This window comes from Drosophila elegans, unplaced genomic scaffold, assembly GCF_018152505.1.
Source record: "Drosophila elegans isolate 14027-0461.03 unplaced genomic scaffold, ASM1815250v1 contig_183, whole genome shotgun sequence".
Taxonomy (NCBI): Eukaryota; Metazoa; Arthropoda; class Insecta; order Diptera; family Drosophilidae; genus Drosophila; species Drosophila elegans.
In genome coordinates this window covers 12,563,644-12,581,200 of record NW_024545550.1, presented here as the reverse complement: position 1 = coordinate 12,581,200, position 17,557 = coordinate 12,563,644, and the positions used below count along the sequence as shown (strand labels likewise).

The 17,557-nt window shown below is 43.7% G+C and overlaps 3 protein-coding genes across 14 annotated transcripts in view; 1 reads left to right on the top strand and 2 right to left on the bottom strand.

Annotated features, from left to right (window-relative positions):
• LOC108141337 (myocyte-specific enhancer factor 2) overlaps positions 1–4,524 on the top strand; it is a 45,937-nt gene extending 41,413 nt beyond the window's left edge. The window contains exons 6-12 of one of the 12 annotated variants that reach the window (XM_041707321.1): positions 655–955; positions 1,291–1,389; positions 1,538–1,674; positions 1,744–1,916; positions 2,387–2,829; positions 3,237–3,305; positions 3,870–4,524. In XM_041707321.1, coding sequence (XP_041563255.1) covers positions 655–955; positions 1,291–1,389; positions 1,538–1,674; positions 1,744–1,916; positions 2,387–2,829; positions 3,237–3,305; positions 3,870–4,051 — 1,404 coding nt within the window. In that variant the 3' untranslated portion in view covers positions 4,052–4,524. Of the gene's footprint in view, positions 1–654; positions 974–1,290; positions 1,390–1,537; positions 1,675–1,743; positions 1,917–2,386; positions 2,830–3,236; positions 3,306–3,848 lie in introns of all 12 variants that reach the window. The other 11 variants (XM_017264637.2, XM_017264636.2, XM_017264644.2 and 8 more) reach the window with 11 other exon arrangements.
• Positions 4,525–7,402: 2,878 nt separating this feature from the next.
• On the bottom strand, positions 7,403–10,002 carry LOC108141336 (electron transfer flavoprotein-ubiquinone oxidoreductase, mitochondrial). Its single transcript, XM_017264635.2, has 5 exons — positions 9,622–10,002; positions 9,283–9,509; positions 8,653–9,224; positions 8,136–8,585; positions 7,403–8,071 (listed from the first exon to the last, which is right to left on the bottom strand). The coding sequence occupies exons 1-5, from the start codon at positions 9,647–9,649 to the stop codon at positions 7,534–7,536; spliced, it is 1,815 nt and encodes a 604-aa protein (XP_017120124.1). The 5' UTR covers positions 9,650–10,002; the 3' UTR covers positions 7,403–7,533.
• Positions 10,003–12,144: 2,142 nt separating this feature from the next.
• On the bottom strand, positions 12,145–17,222 carry LOC108141273 (FMRFamide-related peptides). The gene is made up of 2 exons (XM_017264539.2): positions 17,124–17,222; positions 12,145–13,521 (listed from the first exon to the last, which is right to left on the bottom strand). The coding sequence occupies exon 2, from the start codon at positions 13,519–13,521 to the stop codon at positions 12,433–12,435; it is 1,089 nt and encodes a 362-aa protein (XP_017120028.1). The 5' UTR covers positions 17,124–17,222; the 3' UTR covers positions 12,145–12,432.
• Positions 17,223–17,557: the final 335 nt, after the last annotated feature.

Sequence of the window (17,557 nt, the reverse complement as noted above, 5' to 3'; positions counted from 1 at the left end):
ATTACAATATTGCTTATGAGTTAAATGGGTTACATGGTATAGTATTAAAAGGGATTTTATATATATTTTTTTTTGTTTTAGTTTTACTAAATAATCATATTATTTTTCAATTGTTAATAACCCACCAAGCTGCAATATAAAGAGCTTTTAACCTTTTCAAAGTTACTTGAATAATAAAAAAATTATGCAATCTTGAAAACAAAATTTATTACTGTGCATACTTAACTTAAACATCTTTGGATACTCTTCAATAAAATCATACTACCGGAATTGCTGCTTAACTAAACTTTAAGATAACTTGCATAGCCCTTGGCAAGTATTAAAGCAATAACAATAACAGCGAGTGCAGAATTTAGCTGAGAGCAAATGGGGGGAAAGAAAAGTGGGGGCGGAGAAAGGGGAAATGTCGCCAAAGTATTTTGCATTTCTAATGCGGCGTCGCCGTTGTCGCTGTCCGCGGGTAAATGGTTTTGTAATGTTAATACTGCCGGGGAAACAGCAGCGAAGCAGCAGCGTAGGACAAGATTTGCATTTACATAATTTAGCACAACAAAGCGTCAAGTGGCCCGAAAGAAGGAAAAGCCTGGGCCAATTAACACGTCACTCGTCGCACGCTTTTGAATATTTCCCTTGATTTTCCCTTCCGACTTGCAGAAAGAGAACAAGAACGGCGTGATGTCGCCGGACTCGCCGGAAGCCGAAACGGACTACACACTCACGCCGCGCACGGAGGCCAAGTACAACAAGATCGACGAGGAGTTCCAGAACATGATGCAGCGCAACCAGATGGCCATCGGCGGAGCGGGAGCGCCGCGTCAGCTGCCCAACAGCAGCTACACGCTGCCCGTTTCCGTGCCGGTGCCTGGCTCCTACGGCGACAACCTGCTGCAGGCCAGCCCCCAGATGTCGCACACCAACATCAGCCCACGTCCATCGAGTTCGGAGACGGATTCAGGTGGGATGTCCCTGATAAGTTAGTACAGTGTCTCGCGCCGGCTGCACACACATTTCTATCTATCTATCTTGTTGGTTTTGTTCTTCGTTGCGTTACTTTTCGATCTAAACTAATTTGAAGTGCATGGTTGCTCTAACTCTTACTCTAACTTTCTTACTTTCTAACCGTTGTTCTGTTGTTTCTGATTTCCGTAACCCACTCACCGCCATCTAACCAAAAGTTGCGTGCGAAGTTCTGTATATAGTATATATATATATATAAAGTGTATATATAGCGATTGCGATTCGGTCTAAACGTGTGTTTGCACATTCTTATCTTCTCTTTCGGCTCATCAGTCTATCCATCGGGTTCCATGCTGGAGATGTCGAACGGCTATCCGCATTCACACTCGCCGCTTGTGGGATCACCGAGTCCGGGTCCCAGTCCTGGCATAGGTGGGCATAAACATCACCCCTACTACTCCACCTACTCCACCTACTCCTCACCCCTCACTTAACACCCTCCCGAACTGGAAATCACTCCATCATTGGCTAAACTTTCCGATTGGTTGTGGCTCCCCGACTAACCGAGATCTCCTTGCAGCCCATCACTTGTCCATCAAGCAGCAGTCGCCGGGCAGCCAGAATGGACGAGCTTCCAACTTGAGGGTCGTAATACCGCCCACCATCGCCCCCATACCGCCCAACATGTCCGCGCCCGACGACGTGCCCTATTCAGATGTGAGTATTGAATGCAGGTTCTCCCTCACTGGGTCTATTTTTATCCTGGTTTTATCTCTTCTTCTCCAGCAACGACAGAGTCAGACGTCGCTGAACACGCCAGTGGTCACGCTGCAGACGCCGATTCCCGCCCTCACGAGCTACTCCTTCGGGGCGCAGGACTTCTCCACCTCCGGCGTGATGGGCAGCGCGGATATCATGAGCCTCAACACCTGGCATCAGGGCCTGGTGCCGCACTCTAGGTGAGCAGTTGCTGCTGCATCGTTTACAACCATGTATTTTACAAAAGTTTGCAAAGTAGGGTGACAGGCATTTGCGACCCTATAAAGTATATATATTCTTGATCAGCATCCCTAGAGAGTTGATCTAGCCCTTGTTACGCAGACAAATCTCTAAGTTTATTTCCCAAAAATCTTTATATAGATTGCACATAGTAATAAGTCGAGGATAGATGCAAAAATACTCTGAAATAGTTAACTATTTTAGAATAACGGTTTTAGCGTTTTTAGAAACGGCAACGATATCTTTAAGGTTAAACACATACGTAAATGAAAATATAGTCGTTTTATAGAATATTTAAAATATTTAAAATATTTAAAATATTTTGACCTTACATTCTTGTTAGGACAGTGCTATGCCGCTGCATCGTTTACAACCATTAAAAAACTTTGTAATGGACATATAATCATGCATTTCACAATGTTTCTTCCAGTCTCTCGCACCTGGCTGTCTCGAATAGCACGCCGCCGCCCGCCACCTCACCCGTCTCCATTAAAGTCAAGGCCGAGCCGCAGTCGCCGCCACGTGACCTGTCCGCCAGTGGCCATCAGCAGAACAGCAATGGGTCGACGGGTAGCGGCGGATCGAGCAGCAGCACTAGCAGCAATGCCAGCGGAGGAGGAGGTGGAGGAGGAGGAGGAGGAGGTGGTGGCTCGGGAGCCGTGAGTGCAGCCAACGTCATTACGCACTTGAACAACGTCAGCGTGCTGGCAGGAGGTCCTTCGGGCCCAGGAGGTGGAGGGGGCGGCGGCGGCGGCAGCAACGGGAGCATGGAGCAGGCCACCAATTTGAGCGTGCTGAGCCACGCGCAGCAGCACCACCTGGTCATGCCCAGCTCGAGGCCCTCGTCCACGGGCCACATTACACCCACTCCAGGTAGGCATTCACTTTCTTGCTCTCGCTCTCCTTTTCCTTTGTACCTTGACTTCTACCTCGTGTTCGAAGGATTTCCGCTTGCAAAAATTGCTGCCGTTTGTCTACTAATTTCTCTAGAGTTGCAAATTTACGAATTAAAATAAATTACATTTTGTAAAGCGGCATGTTTTTAGTGCTAAAAACTATCTTTATACCTCGCTATCCCTATTAATGTTCCGTTTCTAGTGCCCAACGGGCGTATACTTAATGCTCCATTACGTATACGCCGCGTTTCGTTTTCGTTTAACTCTTTACCAAATACTTGTGCAACCTGCCGTTCTAATATTGTTACTATTTAATACGATTGTCTTCTTTTGCATTAACCCACAACGACAACGACAACAACCACATTGTGTGATAATTTGTAGGGCATGATAAGTATGAAGGATATCCGTACCGCGCGCTAATGGGACATAATCCTAGATGGAATTTTGCCGGTAAATTGGCCACAAACGAAAATACATCAAATACATTCAAAAACACACACACACACACATACACATGAACAAGCATACAAAAACACCTATATATCTACGCATACATTCATACAAAACTATATAGCAAAATTCTTGTAAATGCAATGGAATTCCTTTTGTTTTAGGGCAAGGGGGCAGTTGAAACATCTTGAGTTTAATTTAGTTTGAGTTTCGGGGGATCTTAACACGATTGTGAAATTCCAAAGAAATTTTTGTTTGCTTGGCTTTTGTTTTTTGATTCCATTTACTAACCAATCACACAACCAAGCGATTTCCTGCTAACCAAAAACACACAGTCTGGAGTTCTAGAAGATTTCAAACAAAATATTAAAACTAAGTGACTTTTAGAACTCCAGGCCTCCATAACCACAAGACACGCTCTCACAATGGTCAGATGCTGAATGTCCGAGTGTCTGGCCACGCCCTGAATGCCCGCCTTAAATGCCCGCCTGCCTTTGTCATACACACGCGACCTTGGTGCAAATCAAACTAATAGCTTAACAGACTTCATTATCCTTAATGCAGGTGCGCCGAGCAGCGATCAGGATGTGCGTCTGGCCGCCGTTGCCGCGCAGCAGCAGCAGCAGCAGCAGCATCAACAACAGCAGCAGCAGCAACACCAGCAGCAACAGCAGCAGCAGCAGCTCGGCGACTACGATGCTCCCAACCACAAACGGCCGAGAATATCGGGCGGATGGGGCACATAGCCGGCACGAGCTGCCGGTAGCAGCCACTACAAGCAACATCACAACCACCACCACACTAGCTGCAACACTAGCAACACCATCAGCAGCAGCAACAGCAGCAACAGCAGCAGCAGCAGCAAAAAGCCAGCGGAGTGCGATGACCTGGCGATGATGCCACCACCGCCGCGCAAGGACATGGCCCGCAGCTCCTACAGCCTGTTACAGTCCGGCGGCTACGACTGCTATGGCCAGCAGCTGGCGGTGGCCTACGGATCGCAGCAGCACCCGTAGGATCCTCCGTTTCCGTTTCCGTTTAAGGACCAGTGCAATAGTCGAGAGCGAGAGAGAAAAAGAGAGGAAGAGAGAAAGGAAGAAAGGAAACAGAAAGGAGGCAGTTTTGTTTTGTTTTCGGTTTAAGCAAACAGTGACAGTGTCATATCTTATAGTTATTGTAACTTAAATGAATTACAATTACACACACACACACACACACACACACCTACGGTAATAGTTATAAATTATAATTTAAAATTATAAACGCAGAGCATACTGCTGAGAAGTTTCGAGCAGGTTAGAGTGTTGAGCTGATTTAGTTTAGTTACAATTACAAATACAGTTACGAGTATGGTTAAAGTTAATGTTAAATCTAATCTTAGGACGAAATGCTGCAGACAAAAAAAAAACAAAACAAAAAAACAAAAGAGAAACAAAAACAACAACAAAAAGAAAACAAAAGAAAGAGCTCTTTATGCTGTAAATATTTGATTTTAGTGTCATAAGTTTTAAACTTAGTTCGTAGGAAACTACGAGATACGTAAACCATGCAAGTCATACGATGAGTCGATTGAGAAACTCTATGCAAAACACAGACCCTCAAGCAGATGTACTCAGTGTTCGATCATAATTTGTAATTTTGTGCAATTTATCGTCAATTTTTATTTGGTCTTATCTGTTCTGCGCACTTACACTTTTGGCGGTTCATCATCGATCGAAACCGATTTGTTTTCTATGATAGCTAGGCATTGTTGATTTCAGCATGAATCACACAACAGCAGCCTTGGCAGCCAGTACATTTACACACACACACTTTATGATTATGATTTAGTTCTGATTTAAGCGATTATTTAATAGACACTTTTCTCTTTTCATCTCTTAAGCGAAACGAAGTCATAATTTGTAATTTAAATTTAAAGTGGATTTCTATTCAATTTGAAGTGCTTCAAATTCTTGTGCCTAAGTTTTGTATTTTTTACATTTAAATGCCGTTTGTAAAACAACAACAATCGCAACAGCAACAACAACTCAACAAAATATAATTTAAATAAAATTATTCAAGAACATTTTTCCGTTTTTTTTTTTATTTTGCGTTCCCATTTACCCGTTACCAGTTAATATTATTATTTGATTAATCCATTACTTTATTTGTTTTCTGTACAATTCTGTACCCTGTCATATTTAAACAGGCCCAGTGGGTAGTGGGCGTGTCTGCGCCTGTGTCAATGTCAATTGCCCATTTCGAAATTGCCAATATTTGACTAAGAGGTAAACGCGCCCGCAGATATTTGCACTGGCCATATGCACATGACCTGTTGCACTTTATACAGCAGCGCCAAAAAAAAGGCGCAAACAAAAAGAGTAAAATATTTATGTACATTTGTATTTGTATTCGAGACGACGAGGCTGCATCAGCTGTGCATATTTAAATACAGAAAGCTAAACTGCAGCAGGTGCAGTCGGCGGCGAGTCAGCATAAACAATAAGCAAACTTACACTCTACAGGTTTCCCCATTGAACAACAAGCTTTACAACACCTACATATTTACATAGTTAAGCAGATTGAAGCGGAGCGGGAGAGCGAAATTGTACGTCTACCAGCACGTGAACGATATTTTCTAGCCATATATACGATATATACAATACACTAAGCAACTGGCCAAGGTTCCCCAAACCGAAGCGCACTTTTAGGATGAGACCCTGGTCCTGAACCCAGTGTAAATTACACGTAGTTAGTCCACAGAGCAGGCCATCTCATTGCAGATCTCATCCAGAAACTTCAAGAGCTGCCGAGGATGGCCTGCTCTTTGTTGGTTATATTATATATATATATACATTATGTACATACAAACATGTTATAAGTGGATATTTGTGGGTATATTTGTTGCACCACTCAATGTTGTAACCTAAACCCTACGTTGACCCGACCCCAAATGATTTTCATATGATTTGCAAGGATTTTTCGGTTTTTCCCAGAGCTTTCGTTTTTATTTGGACCTCATTCTGTTGATGTATATAGAACCTGGTATATAACTTCACTGTGTAGTGTTGCCTTAAAAACAGTGCCTCTTTTTGATGAACAAATACATGAAGATATAACTGAATGTTGTAACAATGTTGATTGCAAATGATAATGATAACGAACAACTTGATGGTGAAAAATTTCAATACAGGTGTTAATTGTGCTATTTAAATAAGCGTAGATAAATCTGGTAACTGATAATTAACCTAACCGAAACCGAAACCGAATCGGAAACCTAGTGAAATCCCGAAAGAGATAACCTCCACTAAGCAGCACGTAATGTACAAAGGGGTGTTTCAATTGGCATTGCATGAGGAAGGCTTACCCAGAAACCCATGTAGTCTAGTTTAAAGAGAGGAAAGGAAAGATAGGAGTTATATATATATTTGATCAACGCACTGTACAGTTGACTGTCTAGAAGACGTCCTACGGTCACAGGGACCACTCACAGCACAGAAATAGTCAAGCAGACAGACGGATCGGATCGTCCAGAGTGTAAATTCGTATTCGCTGTACCTTTAGGATAATACCTAGATAAAATGTTATACCTACGCACTGTTGTAATGGGATTTATGTGGCACGCCACAATCATACTTCTTATAATTATTCAAAGACTTGTGCTTGAACTCACTTAGAGAATGTCGTGGGCTCCATATATGTACGTTCATCTAAACTCTAGATAGCTCTGTGGGAGTGATATGCGGATCTGCACAAAGAGCATAATAAGGGAGCATTTCGGAAAAAGAAAATGAGAGTTAAGTGTGTCCATCGATGTGTCTGTTCAAATAACCATATACAACTAAATTGTAACTCTAAGCTAAGGACATGATGCAACCGTTTTGGTGAAAAACAAGATAGTACATTATACATGGCATATATATGTGAAACTATATAAAAAGAGAAACAAGTTTTATCCGTGCACTGAACATGAAAGGTTTTGGAAATTGACAAATTGATTGTGGATTCAATATTTACCTAATAAGTTGGTGTTTTAAACAGAAACTGCGCGTGCAAAACCGAGCAAATGATAGTAGAACATTTTAAATAAAACCTTTTTGGCAACTGACTCTGCTCACTGACTTTCTCTACAAATTTATTGCAACTTTTAGACTTAATTCCGTATCATAAGTTCAAATTCTCGATTTTAAAAACTAGTGAAATGCAATTTCGGTACACGAATGGTCTGCTCCAGGCAATGGCATGCCTTTCACATGCCGTTGTAGGCGGGGCCGCCGCCGCCCTCGGGCACCACCCAGTTGATGTTCTGCTTGGGGTCCTTGATATCACAGGTCTTGCAGTGGATGCAGTTCTGGGCGTTGATCTGCAGCTTCATGTTGCCGCCCTCCTCGTTGGGCACGTACTCGTACACGCCGGCGGGGCAGAAGCGCTGCTCCGGACCCTCGTACAGCGCCAGGTTGTGGTCCACCGGTATGCGGTCGTCCTTGAGCGTCAAATGGGCCGGCTGGTCGCCCTCGTGGTTCGTGCCCGTGAGCGCCACCGACGACAGAAGGTCGAAGGAGATCTTGCCATCGGGCTTGGGGTATACAATGGGCTGGCTGGAGCTGGCTGGCTGCAGCGACTCATGGTCCTGGGGACCGTGCTTCAGTGTCCAGGGCTCGCGACCTCCCATGAAGATGGAGAAGCCACTCATGACCAGACCGCCGTACAGGCCCAAGGGATTGTGGAACGAGGGGTGGACATTGCGCACACTATACAGGTCCTTCCACACAAAGGAGTTCTTGATTCTGGATGGGATAAATACGATTACATAGAATGATGCCTTCTGTCAGAAGACCTCTCCCAACTCACTTTTCCGCATAGGTGGTGGGTTCCACGCCAGCCGTCGATTGTGTGTCCGCATTGATGGCCTCCAGGGCGCTCTCCGCCGCCAGCATGCCGCTTTTCATCGCGTAATGGGAGCCCTTGATGCGGGGCACATTGAGGAAGCCGGCGCTGCAGCCCACCAGACAGCCGCCCGGGAACGATAGCTTCTGGGGCAGACTCTGAAAGCCGCCCTCGTTGATGGCACGAGCTCCGTAGGCGATTCGGGTGGCGCCCTCGAAGACGTGGCGGACCTTGGGGTGCGTCTTGAAGCGCTGGAACTCCTGGAAGGGACTGAGCCAGGGGTTCTTATAGTTCAGGCCCACCACAAAGCCCACTGCGATGGTGGGCGTGGGCTCGTTCAGATGGTACAAGAAGGAGCCGCCATAGGTGAAGCGGTCCAGGGGCCAGCCAATGGTGTGCTCCACCAAACCGGGTCTGCAAGGCAGGATAATCTATGTAGCAAAGGATTGCGTTCTGTGCTAGCCAGCGGCAGCTCACTCACTGATGCTTCTCGGGTGCAATCTCCCAGACCTCCTTCAGACCGATGCCATAGGCCTGGGGCTCGCTGCCCTCGTTCAGGCCGAACTTCTGCATGATCTGCTTGGTCAGGTGGCCGCGGCAGCCCTCGGCGAAGATGGTGGTCTTGGCGTGCAGCTCCATGCCGCGTGCGAAGGTGTCCTTGGGCGCACCACTCTTGGCAATGCCCACGTCGTTGGTGGCGATGCCCTTCACACTGCCGTCCTCGTGGAAGAGCACCTCGGAGGCGGCACAGCCGGGGTAGATCTCCACGCCCAGGGCCTCCGCCTGATCGCCGAGCCACTTGACCAGGTGGCCCAGCCGGACCACATAGTTGCCGTGGTTGTCCATGGGCCAGCCCTTGAAGACGGGTATGGAGATGCGACCGGAGCCGGTGAGGAAGGAGAAGGTGTCCCTGGTCACGGGCGTGTTGAGGGGAGCTCCCTGCTCCTGCCAGTCGGGAATGAGCTCGTTCAGCGAGATGGGATCGATGACGGCGCCGGAGAGGATGTGTCCGCCCACCTCGGCGGACTTTTCCACAACGCAGACACGGATTTCCTGTGCAACGACACACATTTAGTGGGCTAGGGATGGATTCGTATAGTAACTGGCAAACCTGATCCTTTTCCGCCGCCAATTGCTTGGCCCGAATGGCCGCCGACATGCCCGCTGGTCCGCCGCCCACGATCACCAGATCCACCTCCTCGATGCAGCGCTCCATGTCCACTTCTGTCCAGCGTTCATCCTTCTCGCGGGGATTCAGCGTGTAGTGGGTGGTGATCCTGGGATATTTGGCCACCTCCGAGATGCTGCGCACCAGGGCGGGTCGGAAAAGCCTCTGAACTGGATGGGCAATAGATCATTGTATAATCAGCGTGGTTCAGGGATTAAATAGGTCTCTCAAGCATCTTTGCGGTTATGTAATAACCGAAATTTGATGTCTGGGAACACTTACCTCTGTGCATTTTCAAAAGTGCCGACATTTTCTCTTATCTTCTCAGCTTATAACGGTTTAGTACTGGGAAGAGTTCTAGAAATGCACTAAACTGTTCCTAGATAAGCGAATGTATATCTGTTGTTGTGTTTACTCTCTATTCCAAAACACAACACAAACAACTCAACAAGATCGGTGCAACAAGTTGGACTTTAGACCCGTCCAGCCGATGATGTAGCGGCGTCCAAAGTTCGTTGGCAATGTTTACCGTTTGACTATAAGTTTCAACCACACAACTTTGCCAACTTGTCAATCCAAATAAACTGATAAAATTGCAATATTAAGTGGTTTAGATCCGACTCCCAAGTAGCGGTTTTCTTATGCTCACAGCTGGGCGATAAGAACGATTGACACTAATAAATACCTATCTTATCAAGGACGCAAACCAAACTTGGAAAACGTCGATGGAATGCTAGCACTGCCCCAAACCTAACCAGTTCCCAGTTCCATGATTTTAAAATTTAAAAAAAAATGGTCTTTTGCAATTGAATTCACCGTCACACTTGCTCGTGTGCCAATGGATCCTCGGGGGCGCGCAATACGATCCCCTACTGTCAAGGTTGTCCATGAAAAATAATGGATATTATATCGTTAAATATAACAAACCAAAATTTTCAAACAAAGTTTAAATGCAGATTTTTAGAGGCTTAAGCCACAAGACTTTAATGATATTCCAAATTGACATGAGATGCCTGATAGAAAAGTGATGGACTTAAAACGGCAGGTATTTGGTCACTTTTCTGCACAGACCATTTTTTCGGAGATTTAGAAAGGGGTTACATCATGAAATTTGCAAAAAATCGGCCCGAAATTACAAACCAAGTTTTAAACGCAGATTTTTAGAGAACTAAGCCAGAAGACTTTTAAGATATATCACTTCGAAATTGGATGCTTGAAAGAAAAGTTATGGACTTAGAACTGTAGGCTTTTGGTGCCATTTCTGTAATGCTATTTTTCAGAAATTAAATAGGGAGTTATATCGTAAAAACAACAACTTAATATTCTCAAACAAAATTTAAATGCAGATTTTTAGAGGCTTAAGCCACGAATCCTTAGAGATATACCACTTTTACATCGGATGCCTGATAGAAAAGTTATGGATTTAAAACGACAGGTTTTTGGTCACTTTTCTGCACAGACTATTTTTTCGGAGATTTAGGAAGGGGTTACATCATGAAATTTGCAAAAAATCGGCCCGAAATTACAAACCAAGTTTTAAACGCAGATTTTTAGAGAACTAAGCCAGAAGACTTTAAAGATATATCACTTCGAAATTGAATGCTTGAAAGAAAAGTTATAGACTTAGAACTGTAGGCTTTTGGTGCCATTTCTGTAATGCTATTTTTCAGAAATTAAATAGGGAGTTATATCGTAAAAACAACAACTTAATATTCTCAAACAAAATTTAAATGCAGATTTTTAGAGGCTTAAGCCACGAATCCTTAGAGATATACCACTTTTACATCAGATGCCTGATAGAAAAGTTATGGATTTAAAACGACAGGTTTTTGGTCACTTTTCTGCACAGACTATTTTTTCAGAGATTTAGGAAGGGGTTACATCATGAAATTTGCAAAAAATCGGCCCGAAATTACAAACCAAGTTTTAAACGCAGATTTTTAGAGAACTAAGCCAGAAGACTTTTAAGATATATCACTTCGAAATTGGATGCTTGAAAGAAAAGTTATAGACTTAGAACTGTAGGCTTTTGGTGCCATTTCTGTAATGCTATTTTTCAGAAATTAAATAGGGAGTTATACCGTAAAAACAACAACTTAATATTCTCAAACAAAATTTAAATGCAGATTTTTAGAGGCTTAAGCCACGAATCTTTAGAGATATACCACTTTTACATCAGATGCCTGATAGAAAAGTTATGGATTTAAAACGACAGGTTTTTGGTCACTTTTCTGCACAGACTATTTTTTCGGAAATTTAGGAAGGGGTTACATCATGAAATTTGCAAAAAATCGGCCCGAAATTACAAACCAAGTTTTAAACCCAGATTTTTAGAGAACTAAGCCAGAAGACTTTTAAGATATACCACTTCGAAATTGGATGCTTGAAAGAAAAGTTATGGACTTAGAACTGTAGGCTTTTGGTGCCATTTCTGTAATGCTATTTTTCAGAAATTAAATAGGGAGTTATATCGTAAAAATAACAACTTAATATTCTCAAACAAAATTTAAATGCAGATTTTTAGAGGCTTAAGCCACGAATCTTTAGAGATATACCACTTTTACATCAGATGCCTGATATAAAAGTTATGGATTTAAAACGACAGGTTTTTGGTCACTTTTCTGCAATGCAATTTTTTGGAAAATAATTAAGGAGTTATATCGTTGTTAAGTCGTGTTTATTTTCTCCCTTTCAAACAATGGCTAAGAAGTTGAGCACTTAATGATGCACCTGGAAACACTTGTATTTGAATTATCTAAGAATCTAAAAATATACGAAACTATCGAAACCACCAGTACAATAAAATACAGTAGAGCAATCTTTATTTGGAACTTTGGCAAAATACTTTTTTTTTCACACCTTTTCTCAATGCATTCGAAATTACGCTAGGTACATATATTTATGGGTAAGAACTTCAAAGCGTGGTGAATTTTTAATCCAGCCCCCATTAAAAATTCATAGTTTAGGCATTTGTCGGGAGTTCGTGTGGGGAGTGGGATGTAACATATAGTATAGTACGTATATCAGTTACGAATCGTGTGCTCGTTTGTCGTTATCTATTTACAAGGAATGGCGCCATCGGAACTCTGATCTTCACTGGCCGAAGAACTGCTCCTGCTCCTGCTCCGGCTCCTGCTCCAGGCTGCCCTCGTCCGCCGAGGAGGTCGTCTGTTCGCCGCTCTTAACCTGCTGATCGTGCAGCTCTTGTTTCTTGAACAGCTCCGTCATGGCCTTGTCCACGGGACTCCTGTCGCCCGGCTTGTCCGACTTCTCCGACTTACCCGACTTGGTTTGATTGGCTTCGGGAAGCGTTGGCTTCACCCTCTTGCCGAAGCGAATGAAGTTCGAGTCCATCTTCCCGGAACGTACGAAATCCTGCGGAGCAGAGCGACCAAAGCGCATAAAGTTGTCGGGTCGACCGAATCGCATGAAGTCCTGTTTGGGACTGCGTAGCTCCTCGTGTGGACTGCGCCCGAAGCGCATGAAGTTGTCCGAGCGTCCAAACCTCATGAAATCCTCCGCTGGAGTGCGTCCAAATCTCATGAAATCCTCCGCTGGAGTGCGTCCAAATCTCATGAAATCCTGCTTGGGATCCCTGCCAAACCTCATGAAATCCTGCTTGGGATCCCTACCAAACCTCATGAAATCTTGCTTTGGATCCCTACCGAATCTCATGAAATCCTGCTTTGGATCCCTACCGAATCTCATAAAGTCCTGCTTGGGATCCCGGCCATATCGATCCATGTTGGACCGCTTGGCCATGCCCTCCTGCTCGCCAGAGTCACCGTATGTGCCCTCCGGAGGTAGTTGCTCCGCCTGCCGCTTGCCAAAGTGCATGAAGTTGTCCTGCACGGACCTTCGCTTGGCCTCAAGTTCCGGATCGAACTTGTAGCGCGGCCGGCGACTGTGCTTCTGGAAGCGCAGCAGCACCGCATTCTTGGTGTAGTCGATGCCAATCACGGAGATGGGGTGACGGAACTCCAGTTCCGCCCGCTCGCCCTGATCGCTGCTACCGAGCAGGGCATCCACCAGGTCATTGGTGGAGTCCTGCGCCGGACTCGCCTCAGAGTCCGCCTCCTGCAGCAGCGCGTTGCCCCCGTAAGTGGGCGTGTCGATGATCTCGCTGTGGATGGCCGACTGCATCTGGTACAGGGCCAGCAGGAACATCAAGGCAATGCCCATCTGCAAGGATAGTAAAGGCAAGGAAGGGAAAGAAAAGGAGTGAATATGGGGCCATAATTATGGTTGGCATGGGGCGATGGCATCTCGCGTTATCTATTGCCACTTTTAATCACATTAAGGCTGTTCGTTTTACTTAGGGCGGTAACTGAAGCCACCAGTGGCCAGGACAAAGCGCAGACAAAGTGTCCTGCTAATTAACCATCATGATATTTATGGCCAGATCTGCTGGGCTGCCGCGTAAAAAGTTAACCAACCGCATTAGGGCCACCACAATGGGCAGCCACTCACCTACTCACCCACCCACATCGGCATATAACCAGGTTTACAGGCATTAACACTGGTTCAAGGAAGTCGGGGGAGTTGGCAATGGAAGTGGATGTGGCAGTGGAAGTGGCACTGCCAGGGGAGCAGTGGATGTATGGCGTCCGGACGACGACCGAGCAGCACCATTAGAGATGCAAATGATTATGGCTTTTGGATATGGTGACGTATCAGCCTGCGAGGCCTGCTCAAGCCTCAAGGCTCAAGGCTCGAGGCAAGCTGATCCGCTGACTGCCACGTCGCCACATTCGAGATATGAGACAGGTTGCTGCAGGCAGGATGCGTTCTGCAGCAGACAGCCAAAATCGAGGGGTCTTCAGAACGGAACACTTGGAACATTTGTCAGTATAAAATCATGCATTAAAACTACACTTCGACAGCCTGTTTTTGACTTGGCCAAAAATTCAGTGTCACCAACTTTATGTGGTACATCACAGTGTTACTAATAACACTTACTATCTTCTTTTTTTTTACCGGTCTCCTCGTTTTGGAAAAAGAATAATAGCATACAAGTTATTCAAATGGCTAAATGTAGCTTAAACTAAAAATGCCAAAATAAATTTAGAACATCAATCAGAAGAAATTCTCAAAATACATACAATATATATTAAATATATTTATATATATTATATTACTATATATATGTATAGATTCTTTAATTTTTTTGATATTACTTTTCATTTATTACTTATATTGGAAAACTGAATAATGTTAATGAAAAAAAATGAAAGTATAATTTCTCATATTGCAAAACTTATTAATGTACGCTAGCTTTACCTTTTCTTCCAAGTTATTTGATTTTTAATCAACAGAACATAAAATCAAAACTATTTTAACTTACTAGTAAATATACCTTTGGATGTGTGGGTCACCTTTCTTTAAGGTCTAATTAAAAAACATGTTAGATTATTTAGTGTTATCAGCCCTACGAGTAAGTGGCTCTTTTATTTATATTGTTTATAAATTCCCAAAAACCTTTAAATGTCTTGTTATTATATATGAGTCTTAAAGAGCTGTGAAAGTTGAAACAAAGTTGCAAGTAGGAAAAGTCAGCCTCAAACAGGGGTTTTTCAAACCCGACAACCAGTGGCCAATTAGCACTTCAGCACCGTCAAAATTTGAGTGCTCCGTTTGGATAGAAATTAAAAACTTGCCCAGACAACTGACGACAAAAACTTGACCTCCAAGTCGGCGCCTGATTTCTGATGGATGATGAGCGGCGGACTTCGCAACCGCGAGCATTAACATACTTTCGACGGTACTCGCTTAATTCGATGCCGCGGCAATCAGAGGCGTATTCAAGTGTTTAGGTATTCAAAAGTGCAAGGAGGATGGCCCAGACAAACCGTCTGAACATTTGCATACGCACTTCTGAGCGTCTCCACGTCATTAATGGCCCACTGCAGTTGCAATTGCATTTGCTGCTGCACTTGCAGCCTGTGATTGCAACACGTTTTTGGGAAACTCAAGGGTCCCATAAAGAGGAAACTAGTCGGCGGCGGCGTTTAATTTATGGGCTCCAACTGGAAATGTTGCAATGCCCCTGCTTGGCGCTAAAATATTATATGACAGACGACAGCCTCTCCAGCGGAATGGCAAGGAGTCAGCGAATTTGAAGTGGGTAGACAACAATTGCCAAATGTCTGATTGATTTGCGATGCCGAAATGTGCATTTAAAATTCATAAATACGCCAGTCTTACTGCCTTGTTTGTTCTGGGCCAAAGCCAACACCAGAAGCACCTTCTTAAGGAAACAATAAGGAATGGGAATCGAAATTGGTATCAATAACACACTCGTTAATTCGCTTAGCAGGCGAATGGAAGATGAAACATGGGATTCGGCGGGGTAGGCCTAAACTGATTTGCATGGCACATGCGATACGTTTGATACCTTTGAAGTAGCAGATCCTTCAGGCTTGGCAGGATATACAGGATATATGTGCGGAGGGCACATTACCCGTGGCAGGGCATTTAAATATCATTTGTCAGCCTGGTGAGACACCGCCGGAGAGACAAATGATGGCGCGGCCATTTCAGTTGTCCAGTGTCGACGATAAATCATAAATTGCACACACGCTTCGCTTTGCACTTCTTGAGCTCCTGCCGTCAACACCTGAAAATGGCTTCACTATTTCCCTTCCATTTGGCAGCAGGTGCGAGTGCGAATGCAAATGGAAATCTAGCTCTGCGCTGGGACCCAAAAGTGCACCCATAAATATCTCAATTTGCCTTCATTAACCCAAATGGCTGGTGTCTGCTGGCTTCGAGGAAAAACTATTTCCTGGCTGGCTTTTCGCCGGACCCAAGCTAATTTTCCGGGTAAAAGAGTCGAAAAAGTTGACAAAACCAAATCAGTTTTTTTAGTTGCGCTGTTGGCCATTTTGGCCAATTAAAAATTACCACCATTTAAGGATTACAGCATTATGTTTGATGCTTTTAGGGGAAAGGATTAAAAACTATTGAAAACAAAGAAGTTATAAATGGAGCTTTTAATATTTATAAATTTTCTAACAACTCAATCGACAAATTTATTCTAGAACAACATTAAGAAAGGTTTTATGCTTTTCTTGCATTATTAGAGAATTTAGGGGTTCTAGCTTAACTTTTTCTCCTTTTTTCAAGCGAAAAACACAAATAGTTTCCAAAAAACCTTATTAACAATAATTTAAGATACAAAATTACCAAAAAACTTGTTAATTTGCTTAACTAAAGATCTGTTTAAGAAAGCTAATGAAATGGTTTTAATCCATTAAGAAATATTTTTTACCAGCAGATTTAGGCTTAATTTAAAAGTTAGTTGAATTCATTTTTTTAATTACCACTAATCTTTTTGTGTTTCTGGCATTAAAAAAAAAAACTTAAAATTTAACTTAATTTCAAAGTTGTTTGAATTAGAGATTTTTTGTTCCTGAGAATCTAAACTTTGTAAAGCAAACGCGACTGTAGAAATTATTGCTTTTTGATAATGTATTTTTAAAATATAAACTAAAAACTTAAATCTATACACTTTAGCAATAAAAAAAAATAAATGTCTCTCCACGAAACCAAAATATAATTGTGTTTTAGACTTTAGGAAATCTGGTCGACACTTTTACGTTCATTTTTATTGTTAATGTGGCAAATTGTCACACTTTACATTAAATTACAGCCTGAAGCATAATTGGCTTTGTTGGCAGAAATTTCCACTGTGAAACGCTAATTGGTTGACTATTTTTCGAAAGAATCGAAAGTGTAGCAGAATGTAATGCCCACATTTGTTGACGAAAACATCAGGCACTCACCTTTGAGTGTTGTCCCTCTACTAGGAACTAGGATGAATGGTCGGGAAAAGGGATTCTTTTGCTCGCAAACACACACACTTGTTGCCCGCTCGAATGTGGAACAGTTCTGTGCGAATGTCTGCCGAAACAGCCTGTTTTATATGCCCTCCTTTGTGGTGAGCCAAAGCCAAAGGAGACTGTTGCTGTTGTTGCTGCTGTTGCTGTTGCTGCTGCTGTGTGGGCGCGAGCAACAAGTGTTGCAGCAACATGTTGCCAAAGGACATTCAATGTTCGCTGGCTTTGTTGCCACTGCACTTTTTTTCGTTCCCACTTTTAAAGCGCTAGTCAGCCAGCCAGATTAGCAGGTGTATAGTGAGTGCAGGGTGAGTAGAAAAAACCTTGACAATGTCGCCAAATGGACTCTGGTCAGCCGCTGATACGTTTGTTCAGCTTGT